At 36.4% G+C, this 22,356-nt stretch overlaps 1 protein-coding gene across 5 annotated transcripts in view; it reads left to right on the top strand.

Annotated features, from left to right (window-relative positions):
• SSBP2 (single stranded DNA binding protein 2) overlaps nucleotides 1–22,082 on the top strand; it is a 310,607-nt gene extending 288,525 nt beyond the window's left edge. For all 5 annotated transcript variants that reach the window (XM_047778217.1, XM_047778218.1, XM_047778214.1 and 2 more), the window contains 5 exons: nucleotides 1,112–1,182; nucleotides 4,226–4,304; nucleotides 6,563–6,591; nucleotides 13,856–13,954; nucleotides 21,481–22,082. In XM_047778217.1, coding sequence (XP_047634173.1) covers nucleotides 1,112–1,182; nucleotides 4,226–4,304; nucleotides 6,563–6,591; nucleotides 13,856–13,954; nucleotides 21,481–21,510 — 308 coding nt within the window. In that variant the 3' untranslated portion in view covers nucleotides 21,511–22,082. The remainder of the gene's footprint in view (nucleotides 1–1,111; nucleotides 1,183–4,225; nucleotides 4,305–6,562; nucleotides 6,592–13,855; nucleotides 13,955–21,480) is intronic.
• Nucleotides 22,083–22,356: the final 274 nt, after the last annotated feature.

Genomic DNA, 22,356 nt, shown 5'->3' with positions numbered 1-22,356 from the left:
CCATGGCCATGGTGTGGGCCGGCAGCTGCAGCTCTGAATTGACCCTGGGAACTTCCTTCCATATGCCATAGGGATAGCCCTGAAAAAAAAAAGTCATCTAACCTACTCTAAAATGATAAATTAATATCTAACAATCACAAAATAAGAGGAAAAGTAATTGCCTATTTTTGCTGTATGGTTTTTGCCATGAGAAAGCAACTGATTTTTGTCTTTAGCCTTGAATCAGTACAAAACATTTGAAACATATTTTTCAAAATAGAGAGGCCCACTACCTTATATTAAAGAAAATTGTGTAATTGTAGGATAATATAAAAACATTTTATAATTGATAGTTCCTAAATGTAAAATATAAAACCTTTCACTTTAGGTTGTACGTTATAAATACATATACTCAGAGACTTAATTAGAATTAGCTAATAGACATGAAATACAAAATGTTTTTAATTCCATAAAATTTTACATATATTTATATGGATGTACACTCTAGTTATTTGTTTTATAATGAACCAAGAATAAAATAAGTAAAAAAAGTTTTTGGCCAAAGTTGTGCTAATGGAAACTGGCTTTTACATCAAGCAAGAGAATTTTCTTTCCAGTTATATAGTCTTATTCTAATCTCTTTCTGTGGGAACTAAGCCAGGATATTCTACCAGCTTTTATTAGTTATTAGCTAAATAAACTTTTTAAATTGGTGTATAGGCTGCCTAAGGAAATGATAACTAAAAATCTAAATCTGAATTTTAAGAGATTTTTGTTATATTTATTCATATGAATTGCTTAGATAAGTTAAAAGGTATTCATATTTTTTAAAGCAGAAAAAAAATTACTGGAATTTTTTAGATTCTTAAAGTAATATTCCTTTTGACCAGAATTATTCAAGTGATTATCCCTGATATATTGGGTAAATATCCCTAATTTACAGCCTCAGAATGATAGTTTCTGGATCAGAGAACAACTTACAGGTATTTGTTTCTGAACTTAAGTAATGACCACTTCAAATACTGCAGCTATTAATATGCTTAAGTGTACAGATAATCTTTGATGATTACTTTGTGATAACTTGGGTGTTGATTGTAATGAAAAATATTAATTCAATAATATTTTGTTTCAGATTCAACCAACTCTGGAGACAACATGTATACTTTAATGAATGCAGTACCTCCGGGACCTAACAGGCCTAATGTAAATAAGAATTTTTTAAATTTTTTGGAGTGCATTTGAAGACCCAAACTCTTTAAGTACATTCCTTTTCCTCGATGCTATTATTATCCAGAATCTTACTGGATATCAAAAAAAAAAAAATCAAATTCTTTCCATGTTCTGATTGTGTGTGTGTGTGTGTGTGTATAGTGTATGTAACAAAAGATTTCATATCAATATAATTTAAATGTAAAACTGAACCTAATCAATGATAAAATGTTGGCATATAGCCTTATTTTATCTCAATAATTAATACTATGTGAAAGTTTCAGGTAATATGTAACCATTTATGTTAGCCTCATTTTTTGCATCACTAATTTCTTAACATGTTTCTTTTTCTGATAAACTTGAAGTTAAATTAGGAAATTGAATATGCTTGTTTTTCTCTAAGTTTTTGACAGCTGGAGTTTAAATATACAACTGAAGCAGTTCTACAGAAAGAATTTGGGTATTCTTAATATAAGATATGGTCATGATTTTTCCAGGAAAGCTTAGAGGAAAGTGACATTTATCTATAATAAAAGACCTACATGTTAACAATAAATATTTAGTCAATAGACAGATAAATATGGATAAAAGCTCAAATTAAAGAAAAATCAGATGTAGGAATTTCAGGAAGTTTCCATTGTGGTGCAACAGAAATAAATCTGACTAGGAACCATGAGGTTGTGAGTTCAATCCCTGGCCTCACTCAGTGGGTTAAGGATCTGGCGTTGCCATGAACTGTGGTGTAGATGGCAGATGCGGCTCAGCGTTGCTGTGACTGTGGTGTACGCCAGCAGCTGTAGCTCTGATTAGACTCCTAGCTTGGGAACCTTCATATGCTGTGAGTGCAGCCCTAAAAAGCAAAGGAAAAAAAAAAGAATTTCAAAAAGTACACCAAAAACTATAGATGAAATAATTATTATTATAACTGAGCTTCCTAGCAGTGCATTTAACATAGGTAAACTTTAAATTGTCCAGTATGATATGGCACTTGAACTCTGGCTAGTCCAGACCAAGATGTGCTGCAAGATGAAACACACCTGGATTTTGAGGACTTAGAATGACAAAAATGCAAAATACCTCATTAAAATTTTATATTGACTATATTTTGAAATGATAATATTGATATAGAAGGTAAATAAAATTATTAACAATAAGCTTACCCTGTTTCTTTTTTACTTTTTAAACATGGCTGCTAATATATCTCAATTTACTCAACTAGTTCACATTAGTATCTTACATACTATTTCTGTTAGGCAGCACTGCCTTCAGTTATCAGTATTCTCTATGTCACCCAATAAATTTCCAGGGAGAAGAACCAGTATAAGAAAACTGTCAGTAATGTCTAAAAGGTGTTTTCACAGAGATTTTTAAATAATATTGAATATGATAATGAACAATGTTCATTTTAGAAATTCAGCACAAATGTAGCAAAGCTCTTCATACTGCAATTTCTTATCTTAAAACGCGATATTTGAAAGGGAGGGAGTAAGGCAAGAAACCAGGAGCATATGGTACTGAAGACATTTCTGCAGGCAGCTAAACCAGCATCATCCAAGTGTGTTCCATTCTGGTGCTTTAATTTATTATGAAGATAAGAGCGTCAAGAAAAGTAGAAGAACATGTCACTTTTTCAAACGTCATTCATTTCAATCAGAGGTAGTGAAAACAAATGCCTGCTAGGAGCTAGGACTGTAGCATTACATGCTTCAGAGAGAAAACCTACAGTCTTAGTGTCATGTAAAGCACAACAGAAGCCACATAAAAGGACCGAACTGAGGTTCACAGGCTATTGACCTCAGTGGCACCAGCTTCTCTGCCCAGATCTAAACTATGCTCTTGACAAAACTAAAAAATAACAGTAAGTTCAAAGCTGAGTTCTCTGACCTCTCATTAGAGGTAACCATATTCCCAATTATTCACAGGAGAAAAAAAAAATCTACACATGTGCTTTTAAGCAACAAAATTGGCTTTATGCTGGGAAAATGTATAAGCATGTGGTTTGTGTGATCACAGTGATGGAAAGCCATCTAATTTCCACACAAATTCGGTGGTATACAGGGTGTCTGCTGAGGGCAGTTTTTCCCCCAAAAGCCTATATGATTAGTCATCACCACCACCTCATCTACACACATAAATACATGTAATACCACCTTCAATATTTCATACCCTACGACATGAGAGAAATGGTTTGGACATGAGATATTTTAAGAACAAGTGTTTTCAGTAGGCTATTTTCACTGTAAACATAAAATAATTATAGACAGCTTATCTTCAAAATGGGGTCCAGGTTTCATTAGAAATATTCCAAAGAGTTGAGGGAAAAACTTGAGTGGGCAGCTCTTGGACTTCACCTCTACCACAGCACATCTGTCCATATCTGTTTTGTACCAGGCTTCTCATGTAAGGTTTCACTCAAAAATATCACTGCCTTTAAAAATGTTAAAGATAGCTGCTATTGAATGTCTAATTGTCTTTGAACTGACATAGAAGTCATTGGACTGCCAAGAAGACTTAGCTATATTCAGCTATCCCCAAGGAGCTAAATGTATTTAACCTTCAAGTTGAAATTATTATGTCCATTTGGACATAAAGATGGAGTGTCTGCTAAGAAAAATGTTAATGTTGGTGTATAATGTTCAGTTATTCTTATTAATAAGCCAGTATCTTAATCAGCTTCTTCAGAACTACCTCTGGTTTATAATACCAAAATTTGTCAATAGCCTAGAAAAGAATGCTTATCTTCCCATTTGCACAGGATTATGTTGCTTTCTAGTCAAGGAAATCTGAAGAAGGAAAAATTGGGTATGAGTAAAGATTAGGCTGAAGATCCAGAACACAGAGAAATGGAATGAATGAAGGACAAGAGTCCAGTTAGAGAATCTAGAAGGCTGGGGAAAATCTAGGAAATAATGTCCTTAACTTGAAAATGAAAGTAACTTGTAGAAGTGTCTTACAGTGTTAAAGATAGATATAGCAACACTGAGATAAACAATTGTTTTCAATGCCATCACAGTCATTTTCTCCATTTTTTAAATAGTTTCCAATGGGCCCTGGGTCAGATGGTCCCATGGGTGGATTAGGAGGAATGGAGTCACATCACATGAATGGCTCATTAGGTAAGGATATTAAATTTGATCTTCAGAAATGAACTCAAAACAAAACCCTAATTCTCCATAGAGGACTTTCTGATTGGCAGAGTTCTTCTGTATATAGGAACTCATTTTGAAATGCTTCCATTTTTACCTACAACTGATCATTTAATCCACAGTATATTTGCTATGATGGCAAAAGATTAGAAAATTAGATAAATGACAGTTGTTCTCATCTAGCTCATATAACCTATGAAACCTGAGCATTTTATGGTAAAAGGAGATGCTGCTGCTTTGGGCACTGGGAGGACTGTGGTACCTTCCCCCCAGGTTTCTCTCCCAAGGACCAGAGAAACAGTCTCAGAGGAACTTCAGTTCCCTCCAAGATTTTGACTTCATTTCTGTATGTTAATGTTTGTCTCTTTTTAAAAATAAAATTGGTAAGCACAGTCTGGATAACCTGAATGGTTCTCTTAAGAGAGAACACTGCCCGCATTGTCTGTGTTGGTAATAAAGCCTATTTCAAGTCGTGGGAATAATGGCCATAAACATACTTCATAAATGATTATTTTCTTACCAAATGCGTCCAAGTATGCTCAAGGGAAACAAAAAGTTTCCCAATACTGAGAACTAGAGACAAGTCATACACGATTGACCTGGTCACACACAGTATGCTGTATATATAGGCAGGCCAAATGAAAAGGCAGAAAGAAAGATATTTATGTCTGTGCTTATCATCATCATTTCACATCATAAGCTTACTTTACAAGTGTGGTTTGAAGTTTGTGATAATTTTTTTTATCACATCTTTTACCTGTTACCATTTTTTTTTTTTTACCTAAATTGGAGAAACTATGCCCATGAGTCACTCAGGTGATACACAGACTTTACAACCCCACCCTAGATCAGGAAATGCCATCCTCTGATACTTGGAAAAACAGTATTATATTAGTAGTAGTAGTATATTATACATGGCTAAAGAGCTATTACAAAACTTTGAGACACTTTTGTGCTTTTAAGGATCCATGCTTCTTTTGCCTAGATTTAAGAATATTAATCTGCACTATCCAATTATGGAAGCTACTAGTTATGTGTGACTATTTAATTTTAAATTAATGTAAAATTCACTTCCTCTGTTGGCACTGCCACATATCAAATGCATGTAGTCACATGTGCTAATGGCTGTCATAATGGACAGGGCAAAGAACTATTTCCATCATCACACCAAGTTCTACTGGACAGCGCCATTCTAGAATTTCACTTTCTAATTTATTATCAAGTAATTCACTTCTAATCTTTTGACTTGTAAAATCATTCACAAAAAGATGACATTTGGTCATGGAACATTCTCAGTTATATTATTCACTAGAATAGAATTTGAAGAATAATTTTACATATACTTGTCATCTATAATGAGTATTATTGTGTATATTTATTCATAACTGCGTTCAGTATTTAGCCATTTATTATGCCTATTTATAAATTAATTGGGTTAATAAGCCCTTGTTATTTTAACTTTCAACTGAATGCTGTACTATTAAAATATTGTGATATTTTCATGCCTGGAAAACTTTAAATAGTTAAAACTAAAATCGTGGCAAGGATCTGATTACTGTTCTTTTTACCTAAGTTATAATTTCCATTTCTTAAGTAAGAAATTAGTATTGATTGCCCATTTTTTCTAAGAATTAAAATAAAACTAAAACATTATATTTTGAAGACATTATTAATTTTTATGGATTGCCATGAATATTATCATTGTCAGATTTTTAACATTATTAAGAATACTTTGATTTTGGTTATTATAGTAAATATGGTTCAGAACATTTTCAGATATTGTTGCCAGTGTCTACTTTATATTTTATCAGGTTTACAAAAACACCATTTCAGAAAACAGACATATCTCTTTTGCTCTCTATTTACATATCTATAAATATATGTACGTATATGTATCAGTATACACATTTTTGAATTGTGTACGATATATATGTCTAGTCGTTCACTTTCGGGAATTGATAACAGCAAGAATTTTTCATTCTGCTGTTACCAAAAAAAGTAGGTGATTGGGAACTAGATGTGCAACTCTTCCTTGCATTTGCCATCACATAATGCTTACTACACAGTATAAGAGCAAAGTAATTTTTTCAGGTTCAAACATCCAGGAGATATACATGGAAAATACATACAGTGTATTGCACGATCGCATTTTGTTTTTATTAAAGGAGTACTTAGTAAAAAATGGACTCATTACCTAATCAAGGCTTTCTTTCCACATTTTGTTTTAGGCTCAGGAGACATGGACAGTATTTCCAAGGTGAGTATTCTGTATTGGTTTTTTATCTGTGTTTTGTTCCACAAGGAACTCTTACAGATTATTAGAGTAATGCCATGAATTTTGTTCTTGAACAACAGTTTGAAAGTAGAAGGTCAGATATAATTAAGTGGAAGTTTGAAATATGAATGCATAAAATCTGTGGGAAAGGGTAAAATGCATCTTTTAGGAATACTTCAGGAGTTCCCACTGTGGTGCAATGGGTTAAAAATCTGACTGCTGGAGTTCCCACCGTGGCTCAGTGGTTAACGAATCCCACTAGCAACCATGAGGTTGCAGGTTCGATCCCTGGCCTCAGTGGGTTAAGGATCCAGCATTGCCGTGAGCTGTGGTGTAGGTCGCAGACACGGCTCGGATCCCATGTTGCTGTGGCTCTGGCGTAGGCTGGCAGCTACAATTCTGATTTAGACCCCTAGCCTGGGAGCCTCCATATGCTGTGGGTGCGGCCCTAGAAAAGACAAAAAGAAAAAAAAAAAAAAGAATCTGACTGCAGCAGCTGAAGTTGCCACAGAGGCACTATTCAATCCCTGACCCAGCACAGTGGATTAAAGGATCCTGCGTTGCCTCAGCTGTGGCATGGGTTGCAGCTGTGGCTTCGATTCAGTCCTTGGCCCATGAACTTCCATAATGCCATGGGTACAGCCATTTAAAAAAAAAAATTTTTCAAAACATGCTAAGATTCATTTAAAGCATTACTACACATGATTAATTTATGATTCAAGTAAATAATCCATTTAATCACATTACAATGTTACACATTTGTAAAACAGACTATCATAGTTTAGATAATCTTTTGAAAATGTAAACAAGTCTAGAACAACATGAAAACGGCCAAGTTTGAAAAAGTGGTCATTATATGTTGTAAAGGCATTCCATTTATACATCTCCTTTTTCTTTCAAACCATTATCAGGCAATGCTGATGTCGTCAATCATTATTACAGTTCCACAAAATAGAGTAAGAAAGTAAGGGAATTTTTTTTTATGGCTGCACCTGTGGCATAAGGAAATTCTCATGCCAGGAGTCGAATTGGAGCTGCAGCTAAGGCTTATGCCACAGCAACACTGTACCCTTAACGCACTGAGCTAGGCCAGGGATCAATCCCACATGCTCACAGAGACAACACTGGGTCCTTAACCCGCTGAGCCACAATGGGAACCCCTAGAGGAAAACTGTATTAATACAAGTAGGAAAGTAAGCCTTCTAATAGTATATGTCAGTGTTTGTCTTCCTTCAATGTGTTGAGTATTTAAAATTAGTCCTTTGCTAAGGTGCCTTTTTTTTTTTTGAAGAATACCTAAATTCTTTTTAGGTCATGGTAAATTTTAAATAGTTCTCTGTGGTTCAAATATATATTTAGAATGGCTAATAAGAACTAATTATAACTACCACTAGAATGACTCTTCTGGAAGCCTGTTTTATATCAATAAATACAGAAATTCATTAAAGGATGACTTCATTTTTAATTCCACTTGAATTATATTCATGTATAATAAAGTAAAATTCCTGATGCCAGGGAAAATAAAACCGAGCTACAGAAACTTTTAGATTAAGACTTACTTAAAAGCGGCGGCGGGGGGAGTTTAATTGGCATCCTGACATGGTATCTGCATGCCTCACAGTTGTACATTCACTTTGAATGTCTGTGTTTAGGAACAATCAGAAAGGTCTTTTTCTTTTCTAAAAATAGGTAAGTATATATAATGGGCACTATCTTACCTCTGTGAGAAATACTATGAGGTAAGCCCTCACAATGCTTGCTTTCAAAATAAGATTAATTCTAAAATTCCATTGGAGCGTTCTTTCTGGGAAGCACCTTTACAAATCAGATAACCATGATTGTATTGGCTCTCTTAGGTATCTAAAAATTGGTATTAGCTGAGTTGTGCACTGTGGTCATAATAAAATATCTCAAGTTATATTTGAGATCCATATTCTAATATCTAAAGATAATTCTTCATTACACAAAGGTGGGAGCACCTAGGTTGCTTAAAGCCATCTTCCCCAAATTTCCACTAACAACCCATAACCTTGTACATTACATAGATGTAAACAGAATTCTACATGGGACTGTACTTTGTAATTTATAAAGCGCTTTTACAAACTTAAAGGGTCATAATGACGGATTAAATACCATCTTCTAATCTACTCTCATGTCAGTTCTGTTGCTGTTCCTTTTGTGTTTATTTTCATATTGCTCTTTCCAGAAACATTTTCCCACCACACTGTACCCACTGCTGATAACATTCTCTTGCCTACTGATGTATTGCTCATTCTTTAAGTATTAATTGATCACCCGTGGTGTATTTCTGTGTATTGGGTATTGCCTTGTGCGCTATGGGGAAATGCAAAAGACTTCTTTAAATACAGACAGTCTGTGGCCTCAAATGGTTTACACTCATGCAGGAATTCATTCAGTTAATATTAATGTGCCAAGGCATTATTCTGGGCTATGAAAATCCAAAGATAGACAACATATGGCTCTGCCCTCAAGAACCTCAGTATAACTAAGGAGAGCAAACATATATAGTCAGGCAAAACTTTTACAAAGCAAAGTTTGAATAATTTCTATTAACATAGCAATTATCCCCAAGGAATAACCATGCCAGTACTAGAAATGATTAGTTGCATCCACCTTCAGATGGGCTCCTAGTTATCTCATTTCAGCCCTGCCCCCACTTCATTGGCTTCAGGCTCTAAGCAGGCTGTCTGGGTGATGGTACCACTATGGTCTGTCACATCCCTGCCGCACTATAGTCACTTTATCTGTAATCAGCAGCTTCAAGCATACACCAGTGTACTCCACTCCCAATTATTTTTTCCGTCCCTCTTTCCACTTATAGACTCATCATGTAAGTCTTTTACTCCAAGCTAGCCAAGTTTTTCCCCACCTTCCCATCTTCTTCCTTTTCCACCAGCTATCTCAAGAAACTCTTCTTCCTTTTTCCTTTTCTTGGGTTCATTCCTTTCCATCCTATTCCTTCTTCTAGTCATTCTTGTTCATGAATCAAAAGATTATCTTGACCATTACTGGTTGGCAGTTTTGTTCAAAATCCCTCTTGGGTCTCTGGCTGTAGGTATCTTCATAATTCTCCAATTAAATCTGTACTTTGTCAAGTATCAGTAGTATGGGTTTTTTTTTAATTTCTTACTCCATATTTAGAAATTGTGTGATAGCACTGCTTCAAGGCTTTCCCTACTTTTTATTGTAAATATGCCCTATTTTATCCATTTTATATGTAAGGTAAATAAAGAACACTGAATTAAGAATCAGAAAGCCTGGTTTTACTTCTTACAAGTCGTGGCAACGCATTACTTGATTTCACTTGGGCTCAGTTTCCTTTGTCATTAAATAGAGCCCAAAGTTCCTTCTCTACCTACTTCATAAAATTATTGAGAATCAAGTGTGAACATAGCTAAGGGCTATGAAGCGCTATACAGATATGGAGTATCATCCTCCTCATTATACTGTCTTCTGTGGGCAAGGCTACGAACTCACACTGCCAACTGCGTTTTGACAGCACTTTTTCAGTGGCAAAGTGAACTCAAGCTCCTAATGATATTTAAATTATTTCTTGCTCAGTTGAGTACTTTCTCATCAAACTCATATGCCTCTTTCTCAAACATGCAGGATTCATTTTTAATTTAAAAGTCTTTTTGTTTAAAAAAATGTAAAATTCTTTTCATCCCTCCTGCAACTGAGAAGTCATTCATTTAATCAGCGGTACAAAAATATTTTCCCTTGGAGTGATTTTAGGGGTTGGGGCTGGAAAGGAGCATATGACTTACCTTCCTCTTAGAAGGAAATCACCTAAATAAATTCTGCCGTTCACATTAAGCTACTGAACACTTCTATTTTTGAGTTTGAAAACAACCATATCAGAGAAGGCAAAAATCTGATCATGTCATGCTTAATAAATTATCAAAGGAGTCTTTTCAACCTGGAGCTTTCTGAGCTCAAGAATGACAGTTCCAGTTAAAGATCTCACACCATTTACAAGGGAATTAGTCTCCAACTATAGATCTCTGCCATCATTGCAGGTGTGTAGCCTGTGGTCTAGCTCACCTGTACCCCCTGGAGAACCAAGACTGGCAGTCTGGTCTTTGAGAGGGTGGCAGAGTCCACAAAACTTGTTATTGGCAGCCTGTGAGAAATCAATTCAAAGATTTTAGAATAATGTCAATGACTTTATTCCAATTATAAGCAGAGCCAAAGTGTCTACATGTGTTCACTTTTCTAACAGAAGCTTGAAAACGCTTGGAACAATTTCTGGGGAGAGGTGGAAGAAGAGACATTAACTTACTAATTAAGAGATAATATGAAAGAATACCTTCAAAATAAAATTAGAGAACTGAGAGCTTAAAAGAATTAAATGTGTTAACCAGAACAAAGTGTGAGTGTGCATATGTATGCTTAAAAATAACATTCATATGATGTCATAGCTTAAGGGAAAAACATTCCCATGAGTGAAAATGTAATAAAACCCCTTAAAAATGGGTCAGTATAATCTTAACTATACTTCTTCAAGCTCAGTTCTTATACTATAAGAATTTAAGTAGTAGAGAAGTACACATCAACTAAAGTATGAAATGCCACCAAAATGCCTCATTATGTAGCTAAAAGTAATCTTTATTTGTATTCTTTTGTGCTCCCTACCCTCTATGAGCTCAAGAAATTGGAGTGCCTTTTTGTGCATTATAGTCCTGCCTTGATGATGAAATCTGCTATAGACACACAATCATAGCTACAGTTAAATGCAACATACATACAATTCATTGCTACCCACCCTCATAACCTACTCCAGGCTGGTGTTCGGAACCACTGCCCTAGCTGTTCCTCAGATACCTATACTGAGTATATCTTTGGCTCTTATCTTCCTTGGGTCACCCAGTGCCCATGCACAGCACAATTTCCTTAAGACTCCCCACGGAGCAACCTTTTGTTGTTTTCACAACATTTTGCAGCGATCACTTCAGATCTTAAAAAAAAAAAATGTCCTGGAGCTTCTATTGTGGCTCAGAGGGTTAAGGACCCAGTGTTGTCTCTGAGAATGTAGGTTAAATCTCTGGCTTTGTTCATTGGGGTTATTAGATCCAGATTATTACAATAACATATGGAAAGGATCAACAAGGTCTTAACTGTATAGCACAGGGAACTATATTCAATACACACATACATACATATACACACACACATATATATACGCATATATACATATACCATGTAATACTACTCAGCCATACGAAAGAATGAAATAATGTCATTCTCAGTAACATGGATGGACCTAGAGATTATCATACTAAATGAATAATTTAAGTAAGTCAGAAAGAGAAAGACAAATACCATATCATTTATAGGTAGAGTCTATACATAGGACACAAAGGAACCCATCTATGAAACAGACTCACACAAGGAGAACACAGAGTTGTGATTGCTGGCTGGTGGGGGCAGTGAGGGTGAAGAGGGATGCACGGGAATTGGGGTTAGTAGATCCAGATTATTACAATAACATATGGAAAGGATCAACAAGGTCTTAACTGTATAGCACAGGGAACTATATTCAATATCCTGTAATAAACCATAGTGGAAAAGAATATATATATTCTTTATATATATGTATGTATAACTGAATCGCTTTGCTGTATAGGAATTAACACAACATTGTAAATCAACTGTACCTCAATAAATTTTGAAAAGCACAGTTGATAGCTTTATTAATGAGTTATAGTTTAGTTAATTGTACTTAATTTTTTTTCATAAAATCAAGTTACTCATGTTCATTTCAAAGTATAGTTACTTTTCTCTATACTTGGGAAGCTAACATTTTCCAAGAAAAAATTTATTTAAAAAAAATAGAATCCTCTTTATGCCATTAAACTGTGGTTCCCTAGCCCTGGGGTTCACTGGCAAATGGAGCTCCTGTGGACTTCAGAGGATCCTTGTTCTCAGATCCTCCTTGTGGGGTGCACAGCAGGACAAGAGACAAGCTCTATTTCTACCAGCTCATCTATCCGTCTCTGCTTTACAGTTTAACCATATTTTTAAAAGGCACATATTCTTCAGGGGATAACTCATTCATGAAATTTTCATTTTTATGACATAACTTGGTTTAAGTCAGAAGCCTCAGAGCAATTTTCTTTAAAAAAAAATCTAAAAACTTATTCAGAAACAGAATATAAAATGGCAGTGGCTTAGGAAAAAAATCTAAAACCGGTCTTCCATTTGCAATAACAAGTGAAAGTTTTTAACCTTGAAGTTTATTTTTACAAGTAAAAGCCCCTCAGTCACAGTTGTAATCCTGTGTGAACATGCCACTAGCATTCTGTATTTCCTATGGATGTGGAGTGTCAGATGACCTCACATGCCTAAAATCCAACAGTAATAATTAGACCAGAAAATTTAAGTAGGATTTAAAGGAACATACTGCTATCTTAGTGTTTGACTAAACTGCTACTATCAGCCATTTTATCTTAAAAATTTCAAGGAGTTGCCTGGTGGCTCAGTGGGTTAAGTATTCAGTATTGTCACTGCTGTGGCTCAGGTCACTGCTGTGTCACGAGTTCAATCCCTGGTGTAGGAACTTGAGCATTTTGCAGGTGCGGTCAAGAAGTTTTTGTCTTTGTTTCCTCAAGAAAATCTATTCAAACAAATGGTAGCACCCCACTTCTGAGCCTTCTTTTCCTCTGTAACTACGTACTGAATTAGCCATGTCCTAAGGTATTTCTCTTGTTCTGAAATATAGGTATCTCTTTTCCTTTTTTCCTTATGATTCATGTAAATACAATGGTAGAAGTGGTGTTACTATGTAAACTGTGTGTAGAATTAAAGGTAAATGCTTATTAAAACAGTGGCCTTTCAAAGTTTGATTAGTAAAATGCCCAGGGAAGTTATTGTCCCATCACACCCTTCATCATGCCCCGGCTAGGAATGTTTCTTAAACTCTCCAGAGTCTAGGAACTCTACAAACCAAAGGTGAGAAATTGAATAAATATTGATTCTGAGACCAAGAAAAAGAGTCATGAGGAGTTATTTGGAGTTTTCTGTTTTTTCATTTTCATTTGGAAAAGCATGATTACTTGTCAAAGTGCAAAGAATGAACTAGAATACCTGGTAGACGTCTGAGATTGAAATTCTAAGTCTGCTTTGTCCTCAGAAATGAGGCTGTAGATTCCATGTTTGAAATAGTACAGTGCAAAAGGGAAATAAACGTCTTCAAAATGCTTTGTTTTCTGAATCTTGTTTACAGAATTCTCCCAATAATATGAGCCTGAGTAATCAGCCGGGCACCCCGAGGGATGATGGCGAAATGGGGGGAAATTTCTTAAATCCTTTTCAGAGTGAGAGTGTAAGTATTCCTTTGACTACATTATTATATCCAGATTTTATTTCTGAAGCTCTCCTTTGGAATAAACACATAAAGCCATTATGACTGTTAAGCTAAATAGAGTTCAATAGGTTGGTCTTTTAAAACTTCGAAAATTAAGTGGCATTTCTTTGAAAACATTTTAAAAAATAAAAATTTTACTATGTACATATTTATCAAGACAAAAACTATAATACTGGTTTTCCTGGAGAGAACATCCACTGTAAAGAAACATACTAGAAACAGTTGGCATATTTGATAGCTTTTATACATTTTAACATTACTGAAATGTCTTGGATCACTGCAAAACCACATCTATTCTCAGCACTGTCTTTAAGACTCTGAAAATTATCTCTAAGATATCTATACATCACACACTAGACTTTTCCTGTTATATTGTTTACATTTAACCCGAACTGGATACTCTAGTCATCTTTCGAGGGTGATTGTAATATTAAGAGAAAGACAGTATCATTTCCTGTCTCCACAGAACTGTGGACCGGATCCAGCCAAGAAGCAATATAATTCATTCACTCGTTTTCTGAGCACTTAGCACAGGATAAAGCCATGTGCTAGGCATTAGAGGGACCAAATGAACCATGTGACATCCTTTTGCAAGGGCTTATTGAGTCATAACTAATATTTCACATTAGAAGCATCACTAGAATTTTTTTAAATATCATTTCCCAGAACCCTCTCTAGACCCAGTGAGTGAGAGTTTCCTGGAGTGGGGCTGGGCGTACTCACATGTGAAAAAGCTTCATCAGTGATGCTGATGGACATTCTCTGCTAAGAACCACTCAGCTGGAATAAAAGGCTTCAAAACCCAAACTAGTTTCATATTAATAGGATCAGTACCTCCAAAAGAAGTATTGCTCTCATTCAAATTTATTATGGAAGATCTGCCAAACTATAAAGAGAATCAGAAGAGAAAACTACCTTCGCTTTGCCCTAACAGCCTTTACCAGAGACGATACCATCACAGTCAGTGGCTAGTATCTGTTTTGCAGAGAATGGCTGCCTCCCCAGATGGAACCCAAGATGTTCTTTTACTTCTCAGTATTGACCTAGCATGGGACAAGACTTCCCCTGCTTTTAGACTTTACTTCTGTTAAAGCTAGACATAAAATTATGCTGATCTTTAGTTTGTCTTTTATTTGCATGATATATATGGTTAGTAAGGACAAAGAAGGTATACATAAACATTTGTTTAAAAAAAAAAAATCAGGAGTTCCCGTCGTGGCTCAGTGGTTAATGAATCCGACTAGGAATCATGAGGTTGCGGGTTCAATCCCTGGCCTCGCTCAGTGGGTTCAGGCTCCAGTGTTGCCATGAGCTGTGGTGTAGGTCGCAAATGCGGCTCAGATCTGGTGTTGCTGTGGCTGTAGTGTAGGCTGGCGTCTACAGCTCCAATTAGACCCCTAGCCTGGGAACCTCTATATGCCACAGGAGTGGCCATATAAAAGGCAAAAAGACAAATAAAATAAAATAAATAAAATAAAATAAATCAAAAGATTAGCCCATCAGTGATGAAGAAATAGAAAAATGTGAGAAACTATGTTGTTTTTCATAGTGCTTAGAATTACGGAATTTTTAGAGCCGGGTCCTTTCACTAGTTTCCTTCAAGATTGTGGACAAATTAGTCAATTTTAATTAATTAATGTTCGCTTTATAGACATTAATTTCATCTTATGCTGATTCTTCCAGCAATAAAATGGTGTAATTCAGTGAGGTATATGATAATTAATTCAGTTCAATTCAACGTTTATTGAGCCTGCTCTATGCAAAGCAGTAGGTTAAGAACGAAGTATTCTGAAATACATATAACACATCCCAACCTCAAAAAATGCAATTTGATGGTAAGAACATGTTTACACAACAATTAAACCATATGTCAGATTAAAAAGTGCTATAATAGATGTAAACCTGGTATTTTAAGAGCACCAAGGAAATAATTTTGTATTGGAGAATACAACTATTTAAAAGTCCCACATGACTTTAACTTTAGGACAGGAACAAGGAGAACTCTCCCCACTTCCTTCCTTGATTTGTCCTTGGTGACTGCCACCTTGCTTGTCAGAGAGGGGAGCTGCTTCAGAATGGGCAACAGAAAGCTCTTTATGGGGATCAGAGAATCAGAGTGGACCTTAATACTACTGTGTGCAGAATAAACACCAGCCTCACCCTTTCACCCCAATGGACTATGCACATGCTGAATAGCAGGTCCTTTTGTGACTGTATGCGTAGACCAGACGGCCACTCCTGGTCCAGCCTCGCTACCCTTAAGGCCATAGAGCAGGTAAAATGCCATACTGCTGTGCAGAGTTACCAGAAAACCAAAGCTCCCTCTTCTTCCCCCCTTCCTCTCTCCTGTCCCCACTAGAAAGTCCCCTCAGGAGAAATACTGGGATGGTGGTTGAGAAATTGCACCACCACTTGAAGGGGAATCTGGCCTTGGAAGCAGGGCCACACTAGCTGCTCCATTCTTCTATCTCCGAGCTGTGACTAACAGTCTTATCTGTGTCTTCCTCTATCATATCCACACGTTTTTGTTTGCACTTTTTTAAAAGATGGACTAATGAGAAGACAGAGAAGGTGGCAGAAGAGATTCACTGCTGACACGTGTAGTAAGGCCGTCAGGAAGTAAAGAGGTTAGCTATCTCCACTGCTAGCTTTACTGTCACTAAGGAAAAGTAGAACCATGTAATGAATTCAAAAAGATAAGATTTCTAATGACTAAACATCCAAATCAAATTCTAGTGGTTTTTCATGCACCTAAGTCTGAAAAGCACAGATTTTTGAGCAGTCTGCTTTTGGGGGGTTTGTCAGTCTTTATCTTGAAATTTAACCATAGAAGAGGCTTAGGATAGGAGCAAACATCTATTTACTGATTGTTATGTACAGACACTATCCCAGTCAATCCACACATGCTACTTAATGTACTTAATATAGCAACAAATGTCCCAAAGGCAGAAACCAGGCAATGCCAATATGCCTTATACAGAAAAACATGAACCAAAAAAATGTTTCACATTCAGCCTTTTTTTTTTTTTTTTTTGATGGAAAGCAAGGCCTTTAAGAAACAAAGATGCCCCCTAGTGTTCAAACTCTAAAAAATGTTTGGTTTTGAAAATACAGAATACAAAAAGGCTTACTTAGTTCAAAAATTTGTGCTTCATGCCTCAAGTAAAGCAGTTAGTCTTATATCTTGAATTAATTTAGCAGAGTATTTTCTCCATGGCGCTCAGCTGTAATCAACTGAGCAGACAAGATATTAAAGTCATGGCATCAAATAGGATTTATAAACAAGGTGTTTGATCATTTTCTATTACCCTTACTGCCTTTTGTCATTTTCTGTTATTATAAAGAAATCACATATGCCCAATTTTTTTTTATAGTCACATATGGACTAGATCTGTTTCACTTTAGTTTGGCTCAGAGTACCTGTACTATCACTTCTCATTAAGACAATAAAATATTACATAAATGTTTAGAAACAGAAATGCAGTATAAGATCTGAAGTGTTCTTGAAATATATCAACAGAAATGTATGCATGTTGCTCAAAGACTTAGTATTTCTGATGGAATCCATGGGACATGAACTGGGTAGAATACATTCTCTAGTTCACCAAGACATGCCCTTTCAAAGTATGTTTTACATTAAAAGGTAAAACAAATTAGTGTACATGTTTAGAATTATACCATTAGGTTTTCCTTTTTGTGTGTGTGCTAAGCCAAACACTGACACTGTCAATAGCTTTTAAAGCCACTTTACCATCTGATGGAGGAGAACCAGACCCACAGAATAGTTTGGAAGCAGCGCAACCTGACATACCAGGATTCTGGCACAAACATGTTTATTTATGTAACATACATGTCATTGTACAATAGAAACATCGCAGTGTGGTCTCAGGACCGTACACCATGAATGTTTTATGTCTAAATATGATACACCATTCAACACCTACTCTTCCGTTATTTCTGGAAAACCATAAGCCACTTCTCCTCTACTTGAATAGCAATAGCAATATTCCTTTGTGCTTGCACATTCTGTGCGTTTCCCAGAATTCTGTGATTTCCCTGAGTTAAAGCAGTTTCAAGAAAGGCAGCAGCAGACAAGCTGTTTCCGGCCTGAGCAGTGCATATGGCCCCTCACTTGTAAAGACAGTCACGCAGGCGTGCAGTCTATTTTACGGTACCAGATACACTTTGAGCATCGTTTTGCCATTACCCGTAGTGTTAAAAAATTTAATTCTATTAAATTCTTGCTCATTTTTCTGAGTTGTATTGTGTGCTGCCATCCGTTCTGACTGCTCTGGCCCTGACTTCCTTGTCGTACCCTATTTTCCACTCAGATTCTTCCCTGAACAAGCCTAACTCTCTTTAACTTCCCAGTGTATCTGTAACAAGTTCTCATTATTCTGTAAGCTTCACTTAAGACACCTGAATTATCGCAGGTTTGCAGTCTTAACAATGGCCAGTGTTAAAAGATGGGAGCCACCAATAGACATGCTTGGGAGCAGAGAATGTGCAGTTCGGTTTGCATATATGCATAATTAGAATGAAGGCTATAATATATTCTTAAGTATATTCCCTAATGTTTCATGATATGTGAATGAACTGGAATAATCCTTATAAATCCTTATAAAAAAGGATTCAGACATTTTTTAAATCCTGTTATTCAGAATGAGATGGTCTCTAGAATTAATTATGACTTACCCAGAAATTTTTTTCAGACATACCCTTTGAAGTCCTTTCAGAAAAGTTTTTAAAACCTGTGGCTGTTTTTAGATAGGCATAATACACCCAGGGAAAACTTTGTCTTAAAATAAGGATTGATGATCTAGCTGAGCTATTTAAAATGAAATACACCAGAAATTGAAGAAACATTTAAATCAACTCTTCGTTAATGAAAAAATTAAATACATTTTAAATTTTCAGTTCCTAAATTACACTAGCTGCATTTTAAGACCTCAGTAGCCACGTGTGGCTAATGGCTGTTGTCCTGGACAGCACAGGAGAGCACACATCCTTCATCTCAGAGGGTTCTAGGCAGCACGGATTGTTCACCAATTCTTACAGTAACTACCAGTAGCCAGAGAATCATCGATTAAATTTTCCTATGCCCATTTTGCCATATTCTCTAACTTTTTTCTACTTTTAATAAAACCTGGGTATCCATTTATCTTCTTGTGGTTAGTTTGGCCCCTACAAGTCAAATCCCAAAATACAATTGTTTAGTCAACCATCAGTTGTGAAAGGCTCGTGGCCGCGTGCGGTCATTATCTGTAGGGGGGATTTGTGTGCCATCTCCTGATAAGCTGGGGGAAGATCCCCCTCCTAGAACAGGGCCAGGGTGGGCTCCACCTCATTAGTCCTTGTCTATGATTGTTTGGTGTTTTTGGTTTGGTTTTGCTTTGCTTTTTTTGCTACCACTATCAAGGATAAAAGAGGAGACGTTTTTCCATCAAACTGAAACCTCTCTCTCCTCTCTGGCATTCTCCCTGTTTGATTACCCTCCTCACTGTAATCCGACATGGAGGATCAGCAATGTATATATTTGAGCTTTCCTATCCCGAAAGGTAATTTGAGGTTATTAAGTGATTAACAAGTAGATTTTTCTTTGATTTGACCTCCCCCTAGGGTCCATGGAACCCGTTTTCAGGCCTAGTCATCTACTTTTACACAGGATCAATGAGGGTATTTTGTTTTGAGCCCTAGATTAAACTCTAATGACTTCTGGTCCAGACTTCTGCCAGGAGAGCCACACTCACCCTGTTCTCTTACTTGGGAAATCCTGCTTTCTCCCTATTAATAAACCCACCCTTATGCAACACACAACTTAATGCTTCATTTCTGGTTTCTGCAGTACCTCAGCTCATTTGGAATTCACTTCATTCTGTGCCATCTGCTCCCTTTTTTCAAGTTCATACTCCCCTTCCCAGGGTCATGCTGTTCCTGTTTGAGACCCAACAGACTGGGATCAAACCCTCTGACTTTATCTGCCTCTTTCTGTTCAAATATTATTACCATGTTAAAAAGAATTCCTTCTTGCCCTGTCCTCTCAGGGTTTTAATAAAACATTTAAGGAGTTCCCTTCATGGCTCAGTGGTTGAAGAACCCAACCAGGATCCATGAGGATGTGGGTTCAATCCCTGGCCTCGCTCAATGGGTTAAGGATCCGGTGTTGCTGTGAGTTGAGATGTAGATTGCAGACACGGCTCAGATTTGGTGTTGCTATGGCTGTGGCGCAGGCTGGCAGCTCCAGCTCCTATTTGACCCCTAGCCTGGGAAATTCCATATGCTGTGGGTGTGGTCCTAAAAAAATAAAAAAATAAAATTTTTAAATATGTAAGAGCTCATAAATCTAAAACCCAGCAGAAATTGAGAGAACATTGTAAATCAACTATACCTCATCCCAAGACCATTTCCATTTGGAAATAGATGCTCCTCCTCCCATCACAGATGATTTTAGAGTACACTGTCCAAGATGGTGATATGTAAATTAAAATTAAGTAACATTAAAAGTTTAGTTCCTCGGTAGCACTAGCCACATATCTTGTGCTTCACTTGCCACCTGTGGCTGGTGGCTTTTGTGCTGGACAGCACAGATAGTAAAACACATCCTCTGTTGAAGTAAGTTCTGTCAAGCAGTGCTACTCTAGAACTTTCTGTGCCTCAAAAGTATGAAGGTAGATTGGCTTAAGTATCAAATTGATTGTCATTTTTTTTCCTTAATCTTTGTGAGACCACTTTTCCAATTTCTCACCTTTTTCCAATGGTCAGCCTCAACCTGAAAAGTAATATATAACCACAGTGCCCCTGGGTATTAAGATTGGAACCATAGCTTCAGGGAATAAGTTTATATGCTAAAGTGTACATCAGACTCTTACGTATTCTAACAGCTTTAATGAGGACTTCTCACAGCCAGCTGGGAGTTTATTTCATTTCCCTTACACTATTAATCTCATATGTACTGAGCACTTTCTGTGTATTCAGTACATGGTTTTAAGAGTTTTATGTAGTCAATCCTCCCCAAACCCCTTTAATATCCATACTATCATTAAGACTATTTTACAGGTGCAGAAACTGAAGCACAGAGAGGTTAATAAACTCCTAAATTTACACAGCTAACAGATAACCAAGACTATCCTATCCCTCATACTTTATTATGATTCAGCCCCGAACTACATTTATCCACACTGTTACAAGGGCCCATGAAACATGAGTCTGGCGAGAAGGAGGAAGCTTAGGGACTAGGTAATTAACAACCCCCTAAATTCAGAGAGTAAGTGCAACTGGTTGCTTTCCAGAGAAAATATTTGAAATTTCAGGACAGTCAATTTATGTAGTTTCGCTCTTTTTCTGCTTTCTGCTGTTTATGCCGTATAAGGTTAAAAGCTTGTGCATCAAAGAGATTAAAATTCAGTGACTATTGTTTACCAAGGGGAACGCTGGTGGTCTGCAGAAAAATTGTTGTTAAAATATGGATTCTTCTTTCCTTCCAGTACTCCCCTAGCATGACAATGAGCGTGTGATCCATTACCGAGTCTCCTCATGACAACCACAGTGAGTCAGCCCTTCACAGAACTACTACAGAAGAAAATTATTCATCACAGTGTACAGTTAAACAAAGAAATCTCAGTCACACCAAACCAACCTTTTTATTTCCTGCTCTCTCCCCTATTTTGTGAAGAAAGCGGGTCCCAACGTGATTCGAACAACTGTACGGAGCGGCATATTTTAGAATTGCCCTCAACTGAACTGCAAATGATTATCTGTGTATGTATATGTGTGGGAAAGAGAATGTAGTGTATGTGTGTATGTTCTATGGACATAGGCACATACGTACATTACCCACAGGACATTGTAAAATATTATCACATGACATCTTAAGTAGAACTAAGTAGGGACTTTTATTCCATCCTTTTTTTCACGTTTACATTTTAATTATTAAAAGTTGCTCCTGCCCCTCCCTGAACTATTTTGTGCTGTGTATATCACTGCTTTATATAAGTTATTTTTTAAGGTGAACTCAGATGTTATGGTTTTGTAAATGTCTGCAATCATGGATAGGAATAAAATCGCTTATTTGAGAGCTTTCATTAAATTGCGTGTGATGCAAGTTATCCTGTGAATCATAAAGTGTACTGTCTCAGAAAAGAAGTGTATCTTCATCTTCATGTCCAGCAATTTCTCAGTTACCTTCAGTGAGAAGTATTTTTGTACTTTTTTTTTTTTTTTTAGGAAAAATACTTCGAATCAACAAGCTTAACTGGGACCTAACACAGTATATTTCTGCAATAACTGCTCTAGATGGAATTCTTGATTTGCTTGTCTTAGATGATACAGAAAATCATTAAGTAGCCACAGTTGCTTAGACC

This window comes from Phacochoerus africanus, chromosome 4, assembly GCF_016906955.1.
Source record: "Phacochoerus africanus isolate WHEZ1 chromosome 4, ROS_Pafr_v1, whole genome shotgun sequence".
Taxonomy (NCBI): domain Eukaryota; kingdom Metazoa; phylum Chordata; class Mammalia; order Artiodactyla; family Suidae; genus Phacochoerus; species Phacochoerus africanus.
Note: the sequence above shows the minus strand (reverse complement) of the source record. Positions and strands in the feature narration are given on the sequence as shown.